The 17,976-nt window shown below is 42.4% G+C and overlaps 3 protein-coding genes across 4 annotated transcripts; 1 reads left to right on the forward strand and 2 right to left on the reverse strand.

The window, feature by feature from the left end:
* The first annotated feature begins 1,358 nt into the window (after positions 1-1,358).
* On the forward strand, positions 1,359-9,697 carry LOC128727255 (transmembrane 9 superfamily member 3). The gene is made up of 8 exons (XM_053821149.1): positions 1,359-1,774; positions 1,901-2,096; positions 6,897-7,384; positions 7,466-7,632; positions 7,700-7,925; positions 7,996-8,204; positions 8,303-8,533; positions 8,611-9,697. Exons 1-8 carry the CDS (start codon positions 1,613-1,615, stop codon positions 8,753-8,755), a joined length of 1,824 nt encoding a protein of 607 aa, XP_053677124.1. The 5' UTR covers positions 1,359-1,612; the 3' UTR covers positions 8,756-9,697.
* On the reverse strand, positions 3,294-4,343 carry LOC128727256 (uncharacterized). Of its 2 annotated transcripts, XM_053821151.1 has the most exons (3): positions 4,202-4,343; positions 3,955-4,133; positions 3,743-3,868 (listed from the first exon to the last, which is right to left on the reverse strand). In XM_053821151.1, the coding sequence occupies exons 1-3, from the start codon at positions 4,254-4,256 to the stop codon at positions 3,809-3,811; spliced, it is 294 nt and encodes a 97-aa protein (XP_053677126.1). In that variant the 5' UTR covers positions 4,257-4,343; the 3' UTR covers positions 3,743-3,808. The 2 variants fall into 2 exon arrangements, with proteins under 2 accessions (XP_053677125.1, XP_053677126.1); XM_053821150.1 differs by having other exon boundaries at positions 3,294-4,133.
* Positions 9,698-9,939: 242 nt separating the features above from the next.
* Positions 9,940-17,409, reverse strand: LOC128723165 (bestrophin-2). Its single transcript, XM_053816880.1, has 8 exons — positions 17,118-17,409; positions 13,388-13,498; positions 13,127-13,298; positions 12,204-13,052; positions 11,858-12,119; positions 11,616-11,782; positions 11,345-11,540; positions 9,940-11,216 (listed from the first exon to the last, which is right to left on the reverse strand). The coding sequence occupies exons 1-8, from the start codon at positions 17,186-17,188 to the stop codon at positions 10,705-10,707; spliced, it is 2,340 nt and encodes a 779-aa protein (XP_053672855.1). The 5' UTR covers positions 17,189-17,409; the 3' UTR covers positions 9,940-10,704.
* Between the last annotated feature and the right edge of the window lie 567 nt (positions 17,410-17,976).

Genomic DNA, 17,976 nt, shown 5'->3' on the forward strand with positions numbered 1-17,976 from the left:
ACGTCTCACAATAGCATATAATCAAACATGGCAAGACGATCGCAACCTAGACAATCTTTAAACGTTTCAGCTACTGCGTACATGTGCTAAACTTGGGTTCTGTATACGGGATAATGACTTATATTTAAATAAGCCTAGCTCGTTAGAGTGATACGAGGATACTCCCACGGGTCGAAATTGTACGTTGCTGAGGTGTTGGAAGATATCTAAGGATCGAATCTAAGAGGTGGATGTAGGATACTCCGTGTATACATGTGACATGGAAGCCAAAATGCTTGTGTTCCGTTTCACTACAACGTGCGTGCTCGCTAAGCAGATCCATATCCGTTGATAATTGATACTCGTTGATATTGATATTTTCCTCTATTCTAGTTCGGCGTGTAACGAGCTGCTAGTATTGGATGATTGTGGAAGAAAGCGGTGGGATGAACGCGGAAGACATTCATTTGACACAGCCGGAGATTCATTCGGCAATCTTATAGACCCCAGCCTCTCATCATACTGTGCGCTGCACATAATTTGCCTCACAGCACTGTGTGCATTGCTACGGCATACCATTCCGGCTTGAAAATATAAACAAACGAGCCACGTCTCAAACTATCTATCCGTTGATCGGATCGCAAAACCGATAACCGGCACCGTTCTGGCGACTTCTCTTAGAATTTATTCGTCTGCCCTGAATCGATGCCATCTTCAATCTTCACAATTGTAAGAGGTGTTAACAAGCAAAGTAATTTATATTTTACGCTCACATCTACCATGGTGCATCAACTTTCACGCCCAACAATTATTATCTAAACATCGTGAAATCCATAAAATAGTCTAGGCATAACACAACCATCAAATCAACTCACTGCAATGTGAGCAATAATTCTTTTGGTCACCGATACTTGAAGGCCTACATGTACAGTATTGGAAGGAATTTTTATACATTTGCTTTGACACTTAACTATTTCAATGTGTATTAAATTTAAACCTTACAATTTCCTTTTACATTTTCAAGAAACATAGCAGGCATTTTCAAAAGCTAGACAATTTCAAAATACTGTCAGAATTGTTGTTCATTGCATAAAAAATAGTCATGCAAGGGTGACCAGCACGGGTCAACATTTAGCTGACAGCTGTCAAAATTACATTCGATAGTCGCCTTCTCGCTCACACTCAGGGCGCGATAGCAAGAAAGAATAGTAAACACTTTACCGAATCTGCCCAACCATGTAGACAGGAAAGAGAGCGACGGTAATTGCAATTTGGTTTTTGTCTACGTGTTTTTCGCCTCGCTGTTGTGCCGAATTCGCGAGTATTTTATGAGTGCGGATAAGTAAATAGAACGATTTACCAGCGCTTTCTGTGCGCGATAATCGTTTCGTTTCGAAAAACGACCGATTTTGATTGATCTCGCTACGCTGACCTGCCCGAGCGGTAGGGTTAGTTTCAATCGGCGGTCGGGATCCGTATCGCTCGACATCGAATCGGACTGATGCGATGTGTCAGTGATCTGTGTTCTCAGATTTGCTAAGCCGTCTGATGCTACCAAAACAAGAGGAGCCACGCTCGTCGAAACGGTTTCGTAGGCAATAGCTTGTGCACTTTTAATCCGCCATATTTTCGGATGTCGCCTCAGCAGTTGAGCAGCATTACAGCTAACACGAGCATTAGAAGCATACGTAAAATGAATTCGCACTCAACGGCAGAAAGGAGGAGATGGTATGTCGTGGCATTCATCGGCTCGCTGTTGGTCACCTACGTCGCAGCGGATGAGCACAATCATATGGTAAGCAGAGCAGGTCGTTTGTATCGAAGTAGATTAGCGAACATCGTAGTTCGGATAATGAAATCGGATTGAACATGTTCATATAAATCAGTCGGCGTTGCTTATTTTGTTTTTTTTTTCTTTTAGTACGAAGATCACGAGGAAGTTGTGCTATGGATGAACACGGTTGGACCGTATCACAACCGGCAGGAGACGTACGCTTACTTCTCTCTTCCGTTCTGTGTCGGTGCCAAACAATCGATCAATCATTATCACGAAACTATGAGCGAGGCACTCCAGGGAGTTGAACTGGAGTTCAGCGGATATGACATCGATTTTAAAGGTAAGCTTATAAAATGTCTAATTCTAGAGCAGGGTCTTATTATTCTAAAATAATATTAGACTCTGAACTGAAATTACTCTTTATGCTTTGTACAATGGTGCTAGACAAGAGATCAGAAATAGTTCCCAGAAACAAATAGTTATAGTTGTTAGCAAAATAATGATAAGAAATCAAAATTAAACCGAAAGCTTTGAGGGCCGCACGGGAAAACCTCGCGGGCCGTAGTTTCGAGACCCCTGTTCTAGAGGAAGGATCAAAATATTGTCCAATCAATTGTTGGCCTCCACATGGAATGCTTGATATTCGCGTTGTTACTGGAATTGAATTTCTTTTTGTTTCAATTAAAAAACGAAAGAATCAATGAATTGAACCAAGTGGTTTGCACTAAGCTTGTTTTAAAAGTTGCGTAAATCGTGTGCAAATGTTTTGTCATTATCTTATTAAGATTTATTAGTTGATTACTTTATGCTTTTCTTATTCTTGAGTCTTTTCCTTATTGATGTGGTGTTTCTATGTATTACTAACGCTAAAGTTGGTTGTTGCAACAACTTTAAGTCATTGCACACATTCATATTCTGTTTAGCAAAGCTAAAAAACTGTGCTTTAAAATTTTTTGTCTATCCGTCGATTTTAAATGATACAATATACATGTAGCTAGAATTTTGGGGGGAAAAATAGGTGTAGAGTTGTTTGTAGTATACACAGTAGGTACTACAAAACGTAATACAAACGTAATAACAAAATATACCTAGTTTTTAAATTGAAACATATATCGAGTTCAATGTTGATACATTATCTACCACAAAAATTGTTGAGATATGATATGAGGTGATATGATACGTGGGTGATATGATACGAATACCAATGGGTGATATGATACGTTATTATATAGCCAATAAAGAGAAGTGTAATTCCAACATATTTGGCAGAATAGAAAATTACCTTCCAATTAGGGCTTGACTGGCTGTAAGAGATGGAAGTCGTTCAAAACTCGTTCAAAGAGCAGCGATGTCAAGCTTATTTTGGCTTGCCGACCGGTTTGCAAACAAAAATGATCTTGCGGGCCAACGTTAAAAATATCACTTCATTGTTGAAACACCTACCTGATTATAATTTCTATACGTGACCGTTATTCGTGATTTAAAATAATAGTTACACGAGGTGTAATTCATACACTATGTGTAAAATATGTTCCTATATTTTCCAAGCTACACAACAATCCAAGCCAGTTAATAATCGATGTTCTCGTTGCGATGCGAGCCTGCTACAAAGTACTTGTGTCTATTGTCTGCTTTTGATTATTGCCCTCTCTTTATCATTAGATACGATACTACGTTTCCGTTTTGATTGAAACCCTCTGGAGGAATGTAAATATATTTCTGAATATGTTATGTACACTATTGAAACCCTCTGGAGGAATGTAAATATATTTCTGAATATGTTATGTACACTATTATTTCCTATAAAGATGGTACCGGTTTGTACGGTTTCATCGACTTGCTATAATGAGTAAAACTCCCATGCTTGCTAGAGTAGCAACACTCGCTTGCAGCAGAACTCCGCTGGATGGTTTTTTCGTGGTAGTAGTAGCGACACCAGGAACTGTGCTCTGCTGAGTAGGGATATTGCTGGACGTTGTCCCCTGTGGCGTCGTGGCGATTGGGGATACAGTGGACTGGCCGGGAGCTTGCGTTGGTTCTATGGGATACGCGTCACAGTTGTCGGTTAAACATGTTCCGCAGCTGGTTACGTTCAGTTGGCTGCTCCATCCGCTGCAAAAGTTGGTATTGTTGAAAGTGCATCCTCGGGAGTAACCGCGATTTCCGCTGTCTGTATTGTTGGGAAACAGTACTGCAACCTGTATCCGGTAGCATTTAAAATCCGTCCAGTTTCCTTGCTCTAGGCCTGGGTTGTAATTTTTGAAATTTTCATGGTTTTGGTTGACGATTGTGGAATTACATTGCACTATATCTCCCATTTTTTCGCATTCGTCGAAGCTCTTACTGCTTAGGCAATTGCGACAATATAATGTCGCTCCTGGAATGAGAGCCATGGTTCCATTTCATAGATTCTACGCAAAAATACTGCCAAGGTTGATTACTAACCATTTTCAAACACCGTCACAAAAACTAACACAGTTGCTAATGCTTTGATTTCCATTGTAAGAGATTTCTTTGTAAAATGTTAATCAACAAGTTTCTGTTTGTTGCACAATTTGAACAGAACACAACATGCACGTGCGATTTGACTTGGCAAATGCTACTGCACCAATCCTTCAGCGCACGAGCTTTTATATCGTTGGCACTCTTCACTGACGGGTGCTTCACTGAAACAAGCTCGCACTTCTCTGGTGCACCAATCACAGATTTGTATCAGGTTTGCTGGAGAGCGAATATATTCCCCTTGGATTCACAGCACATGGTGACCATCCACCCGATGGTTTCTTTCTGACTCATGATGCTAACAGAGATACTGTATGGTGTTGTTTGCATATAAGAATTACAAAGCAAATGAATACGCACCTACTCCATCGCTAATGGAAACGAGATATCCACTCATTTTTTGTTTTGCTCTTGGGTCAAGGCTCTTGGTGTTTTTCTTTTTGCTTCAAATCTTGAGATAAGTTTTTAATGCTTAACGATTGTCATTATAATAAACTCTATTGTATCGTATAGCTTCAGCCATATTTTACCTTGTTTCATCTTTTTGGTGCATTTTAGCTTATATAGTGGGCCAGTACAATTTAATTCTTATTTATAAACAAACACACAAATGTATGGTGTAATGCAATAATGCTGTATTTTATATTTGCACCTAATGCACGGCCATGCATCCAGATGCAATTAATCACCTTTGCCTTGCCTATCGATTGAAAATGTTAGCACACGTGCATGCTCATGGAAGTTGAAGTGGTTGGTTAAGTGTAGATAATGTTTGTAACATTGGCCAATTGGAAGTAAAAACGTCGATTGTTTTCTTTGTATCAATTTTTTTCGTACCATATTAACACATATATATATGATTTCTTTCGAACTTATATTATTTGAATTATTCTACTTTTAAGGGGTTTTTGTAAAGCGTATATCACCCTTCAATAGATAACAATATGGACATAATGTGAAAAATGCTGAGCTTGTACTATATCGTTATCCAAGAAGATAATAAGTAGCATCGTATAAATTCATTATGCAAATACTAAATTACTCAGTAATTCGTGATAGTGTATATGCAACACTAAAGAAAAATGTTGACATACAAAATACTGGCTATCGCGAATCCCGCTGTGTAGCTATAGTGGTCGCCTTTTGTGGCTGTATTGCTATTACTAGCGGGGACGAATTTAATTTCGTTCTTTTCTTTCGACCCATTGCCAGCTTCCGACGGTAATGGGCCGTTACAGTTGCTTCCAGAACAAAGTGAACACGAGGCACCCTTTTCCTTCTCCCATCCAGTGCAAGGATCGCTGGTCGTTGTAGCACATCCTTTGGCATAAAACGTCTTTTTGGGTTGAATTTTACCGGTAGTAACAGCTGAGAGCGTAAAACAGCGAAATTGTATATGCTTTTCCTTCTTACCATTGTTTGCCGATTGATTTTGCGCCAAGGCTGACGGATCAATCAATCGTATCTTGTTCATGGTGCTATTCAACTCTTCCAGAGAGCACGCTTCCGTTTTCGATGAATTTTGGCACTGCTCAGCACTTTTTAAGCTCCAACAAACTATGCACGAATCAGGCTTAGAATGTACACCTGCGATAAAACGGATTTGTATACTATATGATAGAATTTCAAGCAGTACAATTCTCTCAGTTCCCAGCACAACAGTTCATTTATGTGGGACCATACCGTAACATACTCTCCATTGCGGCGACTTTCTGGATGGCGGACAGCGATACATGTAGAAGTAGAACGACAGTGTAAAAAGACACCATTTTTAAGGATATAAACAAACCAACTGAGACCGGAATGGAACAGCTTTCTTATAGATGCACAACCGAAGATGTACTAATCGATCTCTCGAGACTGCAACTCTCTTTTGAAAGAACTCGTAACAATTTCAATATAATTGCTTCCACGCAGATCTATAATGTGTGAGAAATTAGCTTGGACAAATGGTTAAAAACAGTGTCATATACTCATTACGAATGGAAACATATGCTAAATCGTGCCAAAGATTAGACACGCCAACGACATACGTATTTATGGAAATTTTAAAGTATTTATACTCTGTCGCTATGTAAAAATCACTTGACGCAACTGCCTCGTCGCCACCCATGAGAGCTTTAATTATTATTTGTGTTGAAGTATTTTATTTAAGTTAGTAGTAGTTTCTTTTAAACAGGTTTATTACTTTAGCGTTTCGATCAATTATAATTGACTATCTGGATCTGGAGATCGCCACGGTTTGTCATGATTTGAATGGCTCGAATGGTAAAAAGCATAACTATAGTGTGCGAAGGGCTGCATGATTTGGATAGCTCATTTGTTATAACTTGGCAAGCAGCTATGTACTCTTCCAGGACAATTTTTATTTTTAAACGCTCATCGAAGGCAAAAAGAAAACGATTGACATCTGCTACCTTTTTATTGTTCGATATTCTTAACAACTGAAAACATTTTGAGTCTTGCAATATCTTTCACTTTTTTTACTGATTCAATACATTGTACTTATATTACTGGACTATTGGTTGTTGTTCCTGTGTTTTTACTATAGGTTCATGGGTTATCCTGGTCCTATCGTTAACGACTGGTTCCTCCGTTTGATTTTCCTGAATAACATTCTCAAACTTCTCTATTTCAGATGATATCAGTCAAACAGAGATCTGCATGGTGGAGCTGACGGAGGAGAAGCATAAGGCGTTTGTGTATGCCGTGAAAAATCAGTACTGGTATCAGATGTACATCGATGACCTGCCGATCTGGGGCGTAGTTGGAAAAGAGGAAGAGAAAAAGTACTACATCTATACCCACAAAAAGTTCGACATCAGCTACAATGGCAAACAGATTGTGGACGTTACGCTTACACCTGAGCACAAGGAGCTGTTGCGGGTTGGCGCCAAGATCAAGTTTACATACGAGGTCAACTGGAAACCCAGCTCGGTTAAGTTCGAAGATCGTTTCGATAAGTATCTGGATCCGAACTTTTTCCAGCATCGTATCCACTGGTTTAGCATCTTCAACAGCTTCATGATGGTGATATTCCTAGTCGGTTTGGTGTCAATGATCTTGATGCGGACGCTACGTAAAGATTATGCTCGGTACAGCAAGGACGAAGAAGCAGATGATATGGTAGGTTTGATTTAAGCAAAGCTCTAAATGACACCGCGCAACCACATGGTCGGTTAATTTCGCATTTTTAATTTGGAATAGGAACGTGACCTTGGCGACGAGTATGGATGGAAGCAGATTCATGGAGACGTATTTCGACCAGCGTCTAATGTAATGCTTTTTTCCGCACTAATTGGTGCCGGATATCAGCTTACATCGGTGGTGCTATGTGTCATTACATTTGCAATACTTGGCGAACTCTATACAGAGTAAGTATCTCGTTGAAAGTGTTTATTTACGTATTAGTAACTGTTACCTTTGTTTATTCAATGCTAGACGTGGTTCTATGCTATCGACGACTATTTTTGTATATGCTGCAACTTCCCCGATCAATGGATATTTCGGAGGATCATTGTACGCGCGTATGGGAGGAAAGCAATGGATCAAGCAAATGTTGATGTCTGCGTTTATCGTACCGGCGCTCGTTTGTGGCACCGCCTTCTTCATCAATTTCATCGCGATCTATTATCACGCCTCTCGGGCGATTCCTTTCGGAACAATGGTAAGCTCATTTTCGGATCGGTTCAGCTTCCTAGACATACTAACTGATAATTGCTCGAATACGATTGCAGGTTGCAGTGACGTGTATCTGTATTTTTGTGATCCTGCCTCTGACACTGATTGGAACCATAGTGGGACGCAATCTGGATGGACAACCTGACTATCCGTGCCGCGTGAACGCTGTCCCACGGCCCATACCGGAAAAAAAATGGTTCATGGAGCCAGCTGTGATTATTCTTCTCGGTGGAGTGCTACCATTCGGATCGATATTTATCGAAATGTATGTAAACATATAAGCTGCCAATGCTTGCATAGTGCTTATCAGATGAATTCAAGATTGGATTTAAATTAACTTGAGTTGTTTAATTCTGTTTTCAGGTACTTCATCTTCACTTCGTTTTGGGCGTATAAAATATATTACGTATACGGTTTCATGTTGTTGGTGTTTTTGATCTTGATCATTGTGACCGTGTGCGTTACAATCGTCTGCACGTATTTCCTGCTAAATGCAGAAGATTATCGATGGCAGTGGACCAGCTTCATGTCGGCGGCATCCACGTCGATATATGTGTACATGTATTCGTTCTATTATTTCTTCTTCAAAACAAAGTAAGTGATCCAAGTGTTTGTTTGCAACAGCGCTACGGTTTACTAATTTTCGTTTTTTCTCTTGTTCCAATTCCCAGAATGTACGGGCTGTTTCAGACTGCGTTCTACTTTGGATATATGGCGCTGTTTTCCGGAGCGCTCGGTATCATCTGCGGGACGGTGGGATACTTCGGAACAAACTTGTTCGTGCGGAAAATTTATTCTAATGTAAAGATTGACTAAAGGAACTTGTCCCTCCTCACTTCGGTGCCCGAGACACGCACACCGATCGACAACCGCAACAGCCAACAGGGAGCGTGTACCATGTTACAGAACAGCACTCGATTGATGATGGTGTTTAGAAGCTCCCGTTTGCTGGATGTTATATACTAAACCTTCAACAAGCTTTAGTAAACCATGCTTAAGTTTATTAATCTAACTTTAAACCATTAGCTGTCAAAAAATCTACGGTCAACCGGAACTGTGAGGGATGTTTGTATGTATTTGTGGCAACCAAGGTGTTTGTATGGCTTAAGCAGAGGATAATGAAAAAGGTGGAAAATTGCAGAAAAAAGTGGATCGACTGTTTTCGCGGGTTTATTCCCCGAATAGATGGTAACGGCAGCATTTAAAATCATGTGTAATAGTATGTGTATGACTTGAGAGATCGCGGAAGATTGTTAATCCGTAATTCAAACTTAGTAATAAGTAAAGGAAAAGTTTGGTACACGTGTTGGCAAACGTAAATGATCTACGGTCCTTGAATTGCATGCTGAACAATGAACGCACGATGCAAGCGCGCTGTCGGTGACGTGTTGCTTAGTTTGTCTTGTCTTGTGGAGAGATCTTTGCAAGAAAGAATGAGATGAACTGAAAATTATCCTTTTCATCGCATAACGTAAATCACTGTCACGAAAGCGACAGCGTTTGCGCTCCTACATGAGTAGTCCATGTGGCAATATCGATGAGTTCGGCGAATATTTGAATACTGGTTCGTTATTTTGTGTTGCTTAATGATTTGCTAATTACTTATTTGAAGCAATTTACGAATGACATTCTCAATGGCATACCGAACCGCTGATTTTGGCCCTGGAAAGAAAACAAACAAAAAAAAAAACAACCAGAAAAGATGCAAGAGAGAAATAACACCACTTCCTACTACCACAGGTAATTGAGTTGAACACGTTCCAATATCGCAGTATATATAGCTATTTTGTTTTAATTTCAAAGAGGATTGATAGCATACTAATAATAGAACCAACAAAGAAATCGACCGAAGGGGAATTCTCTGTAAAACAAACCACTAAAATGGCCTTTTGTGTTGTGGAATTCATGAAAGAAAATGTAAACTACTTGAATACAAGAATAAGAAAATGATGCTTTTTGGTTTTATGAGTATACTTTCTAAAAAGAAAATTTTATTTTACTTAGAACGTTGCACTTTGGATGAATAACACAACATGAAAGTAGAATAACTTGATCACGTTTATTCAAAAATTGACAATTGACAGTAAAATATCTTTTTAAGGGTTTCAGTTGGTATTTACTTGTTTGTAAAATACTAAATACTACCGTTTACAGTTTTTCTCTTCTCGTAACATCGCGCATCTCAAATAAGTACGAGTGCAGCCCCGGAAAATGTAAAGCATCTGTTACGGTGGTAAATGAAAGAATAAAATACTAACTAACCCTAGCTCATCATACATCACCACCACGTACGACAAACTAAGTTTGCGAAAAACAAAAAAATGCGCGTAAATATACTAGCAGATCTGGGATCCTGGTCTCCCACATTGCTTTTCCCTACTCTACTACAACGGATAACCGACGCACCCATGCTGTATGAAGCCGCTTGTAGCAAGTAGGCTTGCTTAAATCTGGACGGTTTAAAAGACTACATAAAATAATCAAACCACACTCCTCTTGTTGGGCTATCGCACATCTAATCCTCACATTCTTATAAAACAAGCAATACTTTGTATCAACGGTTACTAGAAACAAATACACAGCTCTGCGTGGAATGTCGTCGTCTTCCAATTCGGGCGGTAAGATTGGGTAGGAATCAGGAAAACTTCACAATTGGCACATCTCTTTTCGAGTCTCTAATCGTCTGCTGTTCTGCTGCGTTTGATCTGACTATCGTTTTGCGCGTCTTGCATGGTCATATTTCACCGTGCTTCGAAATCGCTGGTTTAAACGTAAACCTCGCCATGCTTTGGCTTCCGTTTGCTCAGTGTTGACGCGGCTGATGACGAGCTATCTGCGTTGGAGCTGGGCGCTGGCGGACGGCTTTTCTCGTTACTCAACGTGACGCTTGTGCTGACCTCGCCATCGTCACAAGGTAATTCGGTGATGATCGTACCACCGGTGGTCGTTGTGGTGGTGTTTGTGACCGGCGTTACCGTGAACGAGAGCGGGATGGAGGTGAGCGAGATGGGAAGGATTGCGTCGGTTTTCGGCACCAGCACATTTCCAGTTCCGTTGGTACAAGCATCGATTATATCGATCGCCCGTCTGGTACCGCCGGCTGTCACCGGAATTGTTCCCGTGACCGTGGTGCCATTCGCGGAAACCGCCACGGCCGTCGTAGTCGCCGGTAGCACGATCACTGTGTTGGCTCCGAGTGGGCCGGCCGAACCGACCAGGGATGTTGGATTCGTTAGCGCTAGTTCCAGGTTGGAACCTTCCTTGCCGAACGGCGGCACTGCAAAGTAGGGACGAGAACGTGAAAACGTTTGCTCTGCAGAAGGCAATTTGCAGTGGATTAGTTCACGTTTATATCGATAGAGGACATCCCGAAAAACGGAGCACTAGGCGAAACGGTGATCTTACCGGAGTTTTTTAACGTCGATGGTATTATCGATTTGGCCAAAGCGGCCGTTGCGGACTGCCCCGAGTGCAGAGTATTGGTCGTCGAGCTGGAGTCGAGTTCCTTGATCGGTGCCAGCAGGAGCGTTCCAACCACGGGAACTTCGTTGTTGTTTATGGTAGCCGTGGACGCCGGGTAGATGGACGGGTTGTTAGCGAGCTGGGGGAGAAAATTGAAACACTTAGCGTCTTTTAGAAAGCTCAACCAACGCAATAGACGGAAAAATCAGGGCACCTGCGTTGCCATGAGCGCCACTCCGGAGGCAATGTTGGCGGTGCTTGTTGTCACTGTTCCAAGCGGAGCAATGCGGCTTTCCTTCGTCACGTCCGGCGTCGGTATTCGTGGGCGAGCTTTCTGCGGCACGGTCGATATGACCGACCCATTTAGGCTGAGCTTCGAATCTGGAAGCAAGGGCACAATGAAGTACTGTGGAAGAGAATCTTTTTCCTGCGTTTACTAAAATAGGTGCTGCTTACTTTGTTTGATGATTTGCCGCGCGTGACGTCCAGATTTCCGGTTCACGAATCGATCGTACAAACTGACTTTCGGAGCGGGTGCACCGGTGACAATAGGTTGCCCGAGGCCAGCTTCCGGACTGGAGTAGACCGAATTATGACGGTTGCGTGCGAACAGACCCCCGGACGAGTAGGCCGTGGACGAGCTGCGTCCTGAGCCCATTCGGCTGACCTTTCCGAGCCATCCTTTACGCCGTTCAGCCATCGGAGTATCGACGCTTTCCTGACAAAACGGAACCCAAAAATGGCGTCAGTTGGGAAAAGTGAAAAAATACTCGAAAAATGAACAGTTGCCCAAAAAACTTACGTAATCCGCGTACATCTCATCGTTCATCATGCGCTTGCCACCGACGGCACCGATGTTGGCGTAGACCGCATCGGCCTCCTTCACCTTGTAGTGTTCGGCTGAACCCTTCGGTTCCTCCCGGCGATAATGCTCGGACGCGACCGTGTACGGCAGGTCTTTCGGAACGACCTCTTCCCAGTACTGATCCTTCAGCAACTCCGGATGCTCGTCGTGCATTTCGTCCACGATCATGTAGGACGCCTTGATGTGCCGGTCGATGAGCCAGTTCAACTCAATGTCATCGTCGTCCTCACCGAACGGGTTAATCAGCACCTCGGCCACCTTCAGCCAGCCAACGTAGAACACAAACTGCAGCACAGTGAAGAGTGGAAAGAATACGTCCAGCTCCTGGTAGGTGCCGGTTGCCGCGTCGTACGTCGGGATCATCTGGCTGCCCATGATGGCGGCGGTAAAGTACGAGTAAAGCACGAGCGTGACGACCTGGGTGTACACCAGGGGCACACACACGGTATCGTATCCGATAAGCCCTCCGAGCCGGCGCCGGATGTCCGACAGCTCCATCAGCAGCGTCTGCACGATGTGATCGGAAGGGATCAGCTGATCCTTGCGCGCGCGGTTGATGATGTTCGTAGCCCACACCAGTGGCATCCAGTACTTGGACATCGGGCTCTTGGCGTCCATAATCTCAAAGATTTTGCGCTCACTCTCAAGCATGAGACCGGCGTCGACCAGATGCTGCCATCCCGGGAACCGTCGCTTAACGCGCAGCGAAATCTTCTGCAAGGTGATCACATACGACAGCACCATGTAGCGCATGATGTTTCGGCGCATCAGGCGACCCGTTTCATCCTGCGTGCGGTGGACGATAAAGAGCGAATATTGCATTAGATATACGGTCGAAGTGTAATGCAGAGATCGCTTACATTTCCCTGAATGGCAGCGCTCACGAACAGGGCGAGCGTATCCGGCCATGGCAGCATTCGATATTGTTCCCACCATCGTTTCACCACAAGACTGACGTAGAATCCGAGCACGAACGACAGTGGTACTGTCTCTCGCTGCTGGCCGAAATAGGTGCGGATTCGTTCGAAAACTCTAAAAAGCACATAAAGCGAAATTAAAAGGAATGAATAAAATACATTGCTGCGTCCTTTAGAACAGAACGGATTTTTTTTGCGTCCTACCTTTTTCCATCCTCGCTAAGACCGTAGCGATACGTGAAATTAAGTGTATAGTAGACTAGCAGATATGCCAACAGCTCCCGCCAAACGGCTTTGTACACGCTGCCACGCCATCTGGAAGAAGAACGAATAAAAAATAAATTTAGCTGCAAATTAGAATGAACTTCCGTTTGCTGTAACTGGAAGTAGCTGTGTAAGTTGAGATGGGTTAGTGTTCTTCTTTTTTAACTTCTTTACTAAAGTTTTAACGCCGTACGATATAGGAGTCCAGCTTCCTGGGTGCTCGTATATTACTCTGTATTTTTTAGTGATTCTTCCTTAGTTATTAGTAGGACCAGCATCTATAGTACATATGTCCCTTCTTGAGTAGCGCAACTATTGTCAACAACGTTGGTCAATTCCTGCTTTGTTAGGGCTTTTTTTAGACTTAACAAGTGTAAGAAATGCGGAATTCTGTGCATTCGTACCAGCGGGCTCAATCGAGAGTTGAGCCCGAATTCGTTGCGGGTTTGTTGTGTTATGAGTTATGTTTATTAAATCCGGATATATGTTGCATGGTATAATGATTTTTTATAACACCCATGTTGATATCTTAACACAGGATTCTTTGGATCACAAACATTGATTCATTGGATATTCGATTGATTTAGTTCATTTTCAAAAGTATTTGAAACAGCTTTAACTCAGCTATACGCATTCGTCAAACTGATTCAACGGTAAGCACGTAACGGCTGGCTCAACACGGGCAATGCATTTGTATTATCTCGAAAAAGCGCTCTCCCCACTACTAGCCATTCTATCTGTGCGCTAGTTCTGGTGACCGGTTGGATCTGGTGTCGTGCGCATCCGTTGGATCACTGTTGATGCTCACTGGGGTGAGTTCATCCAGCTGTTATACCCTGCTAAATTGCCTTAGAACGTACACTTTCAACAATAACATTCGTGGCGCAGTTGAAGTGGAGCAGTAAATATAGGCAAAAAAAGGCATCAGCCAAAGCACGAATGGAATGTGCACATCGTTGGATTAGCACGAATCAGCAATTAAAAATAATCAACCACCACGTTCCTGTAGCTGTGTGCTGGAAAAGCAGAAAACCAAAAGAGCAAAAGTTACTTTTGGATGAATTACTTCCGCGGTGGTGGCTAAAATCACGCAGCAAAGCTTCTAAGCTGATATTTATTCTGTTTTTTTAATCTAAAAAATACTTTGAGTGTCAAGCGAGCTGCTGGTATTAAAAACTAAAAATAAGGTTATCACACGGAAAATTTGACATGTTGAAGAATATTCATCATCGATGAGTGAGCTGTAGTAAACTACGTGATACATCGATTACGAATAAATTGTTCACAGCTTATGGCGTCAAACAGCACGAAATAAGCTAACAATGGCGGGATAAGTTTCCATAAAGGTTTGTGCAATACCATTGATATACTGATTTGCGATGTATTCCATACAAATATTAAGAATTCCTAACTTCCGCATCCTAAGTATGACTAGTGGTTGAACTAACAGATATTCAACATGAAATGATGATGTTTAAGACGCTTCATACACTTGCATAACTGTGAAAACGCTGTCGCAAATGAAAATACAACAAATCGGTCAAATTTTACTAGCGATTGTTTGGGAAGATCACTGGTGTCGTTATCTTTAATGCGTGCATCCCTAGCTTTATAAAGTAGAACCACCTTCGTCTGGTACTTGAATCGCTCAACAACCGTAATTATCGATCAAGGAAAACCATCGTCGGCATCGTGCATCAATCAATGCACCACCAGTTCACGCTGTCATTTGTGAACGTTGCCTTTTCCAGTGAAAACCAGTCTCGGAAAGACGTTTTTTTTTCTTATTTTGCAATTTTGCGGAAGCATTGTACCATGTAGATCAATCTGTGGTACGAGGTTCGTCGAGTTGAAGGATATAACTAATTGCTCGGCGCATATGGCCTGCATGGAAATGGAGCATATGTCCAATCCGTCTCATGTTCACACATACACACATATGCACCTTAATCAAAATTTAAAGCTGAAAATAATTCTGTTTAGAATCAGCCGTTTTGCTTGTGACGTCGACGACCCAATGTACTTATGAAATAAAGCATACCCAATTGGAAATGATGTACACCACCCAAGTTTCAAATAATGCGAAAGCTTCGTCTGCTTGATGTAACCCGTTCTTAAATACTCGCTTATTACAAACCACGTGCTAGTGAAGAAGTTACTTTAACGTCCGACAGTGTAAGGCAACCAGTTCTTCTGACCATGATCGAGGGTCACCGTATGCGTATGAGCTTCTGTAATTATCACCTGATCCTCGTCGACAACGGTTGCTGCACTTATGTGATCGTTCTTGAGTGTGACCTTTAAGAGAGGCTGAGTTCGGTCAGTCTGTTACTCGTCCGAGCATGACTGTTGGTTTTGGGTGCGTCGACATTCAACGATGTCGCAGAGTACGTGCTAGCTAGCAAGCTTTATTTTCCTTGGCTCTTTTCGCATCTCTTGATTACTCTCTTTCATCTCGTTGCAACAGGTTCGAGAAGCAGGAGATCGGAACACCGACTTCGACATACTTCCGGTAAACCGTAGCCAATCGATCGAGCACAACCCGGTGACCGACAAACATGCATTCGTCTATGCTTTGAAGAAACCTTTTTTCCTGCACAGTGTGGAAGGAGTCCGCTCGAGAGGTTGAGGGGGCTTGAGCTAATCGTTTAATCGATTTCAACCAACCTTTGTTTCCCCGCGTAAATCCTGCCACAGTCCCCCATCTTTATCAATGTACGGGATAGTACACCGCAAAGGGTGTCGCAGTTTTACCGCGCATAAATCTAGCACTCTGATAGAGCCGCCCACTGTCCTTGTATTGTCGAAACATTAGTTGCTTGGGGAAGTTAAAGTATTGCGAGGAGGGGTTTATACCCGATGGATGGAGAATAAAATTATTAAAACGTGAGCGCACGATGGTTAAAGGTGCAACTCACAATCGGCAATCGGGTGATGATTTTTTTCGTTAGGAGATGGACGATTTGCATGGTCGTATGATTAGGCAGTCGTTGTGATTGGCATGTTGCAAACATGTAAACGCAAAGAACTCAATATTTGGCCGCATCTGGGTATAACCTTTTAACATACAAAATCATCCAGAAACGTAGGAATACACCATCTAAAGACTGTATAATTTTGATACATTTTTTCGCTCTAATGCTTGAATTACAAACCTATGGAAGTGGTTTGCAAAGAAAGGAAATAACTGGTATGTTTTTTTCATTTATTTTCGTGGTTTTGCCACCGCAATACATAGTACTGTCATGGCACATGGTAGCTTACATTTTTCATCTAACTGATGTTACGCTATGGAATAATAAATTAACCTCACTAGTTATCCCTAGTGAAGGTACGCATCTCACCTAACATTTACATTTTTGCTTCCTATACACATTTATATGCTACTCTTGTGTACAGCGCTGTCTCTCTTCAGCGTGTTAAAAATTTTGTACATTGTTTTCTCGCAAATTTAGGCACGTACCATAAGCAACCTCCCCTCAGACTGCCACGAGCAGGTCAGTGTCAATCAGTGTAATCGGTTAATTAATAATTAAATGTCTTTTTTCTTCCACCACTGCAGCCAGGTTACCTCCATTGGCGAACGTGAGCGATAAGTACAGTTTGTGAGATAAAACTTAAAGCGATCAGTTCATTGTGCATTCGGTTGGGGTCACCCAGATGTACTTACTTCCAGAGAATTCGCCAAAATACGCCAAAATTGCTACCGTTTGGTACCTCCGCTGAATATGAAACAGTCATGTTGAAGCTTGGCGCGTGTCCTCTGAACGGCTGGGTTTACCGAGGTCCGTTACTTCATTCGAAAGGATACTACGATGGCTGACTAGCACGACATTCACCGACCGTTGGGCTTTGATGGCACATTCACTCTCTTTCTGCTACCGACGGTGCTATTTATTCGCGATGAGTACTTCACGATCGCCTCGGCGACGTCGATCACGTCTTGTGGGCTTCGTTTTCGAGAAATGGTTATGTCTCTGCTACTGTTTGAGCGTTTCAATTGCAAACTACCAAAACGGACACATTTTACTTTGTCCCCGCACGTCACGATCGAACGATTACGCAGCGCCAAACAGCGGCATGATCATCTTTCCAAATGGTGTTCGAGGCACAATAAATCGATTTGTTTCAACAGCACGCGTAAATCGATTTTAACCTACACTTACACTTACACCGCTCGATCACTGGAGCGTTTACGCGATCGCACTACACAGCCCGCCTGTTTCCGATGAACGAACCATACACGTGTTTGGAGCTTCCAGCGCAATGATCCTGGATGGAACTTTCGATTTTATTTTGTTTGAGTGGGCCGTAAGGAGCTCTGGTTTTGTGGCACTTTCTTCATTCGATCACTGGCACAGTCGAAATTTGGCAACAACCACTTTTAACGCTTCGTAATGGGAGGAACACAAAATTTGCCTAATGTGGAAAGTTGACTTATATTTACACTCGTTTACGTTCCTGTTGGTCACCGAAAGGATTGCAAAAAAGATGAATAGCTAGCTGGAGGTCCTCATTGGGAGTTGAGA

The sequence above is a fragment of the Anopheles nili genome, chromosome 3 (assembly GCF_943737925.1).
Source record: "Anopheles nili chromosome 3, idAnoNiliSN_F5_01, whole genome shotgun sequence".
Lineage (NCBI taxonomy): Eukaryota > Metazoa > Arthropoda > Insecta > Diptera > Culicidae > Anopheles > Anopheles nili.

What these genes read in the sequence shown, in the direction of transcription:
- LOC128727255 (XM_053821149.1), top strand. Translation starts at nt 1,613, where the DNA reads ATGTCGCCTCAGCAGTTGAGCAGCATTACAGCTAACACGAGCATTAGA. An exon ending in CTTGGCGAACTCTATACAGA is followed by an intron (nt 7,633 to 7,699) that starts GTAAGTATCTCG and finishes ATTCAATGCTAG; the next exon opens with ACGTGGTTCTATGCTATCGA. An exon ending in CGATTCCTTTCGGAACAATG is followed by an intron (nt 7,926 to 7,995) that starts GTAAGCTCATTT and finishes ATACGATTGCAG; the next exon opens with GTTGCAGTGACGTGTATCTG.
- LOC128727256 (XM_053821150.1), bottom strand. Translation starts at nt 4,256, where the DNA reads ATGGAAATCAAAGCATTAGCAACTGTGTTAGTTTTTGTGACGGTGTTT. An exon ending in TGTGACGGTGTTTGAAAATG is followed by an intron (nt 4,134 to 4,201) that starts GTTAGTAATCAA and finishes CTCTCATTCCAG; the next exon opens with GAGCGACATTATATTGTCGC.
- LOC128723165 (XM_053816880.1), bottom strand. Translation starts at nt 17,188, where the DNA reads ATGACTGTTTCATATTCAGCGGAGGTACCAAACGGTAGCAATTTTGGC. An exon ending in TTTTGGCGAATTCTCTGGAA is followed by an intron (nt 13,499 to 17,117) that starts GTAAGTACATCT and finishes TTCTTCTTCCAG; the next exon opens with ATGGCGTGGCAGCGTGTACA. An exon ending in GCGCTGCCATTCAGGGAAAT is followed by an intron (nt 13,053 to 13,126) that starts GTAAGCGATCTC and finishes CACCGCACGCAG; the next exon opens with GATGAAACGGGTCGCCTGAT.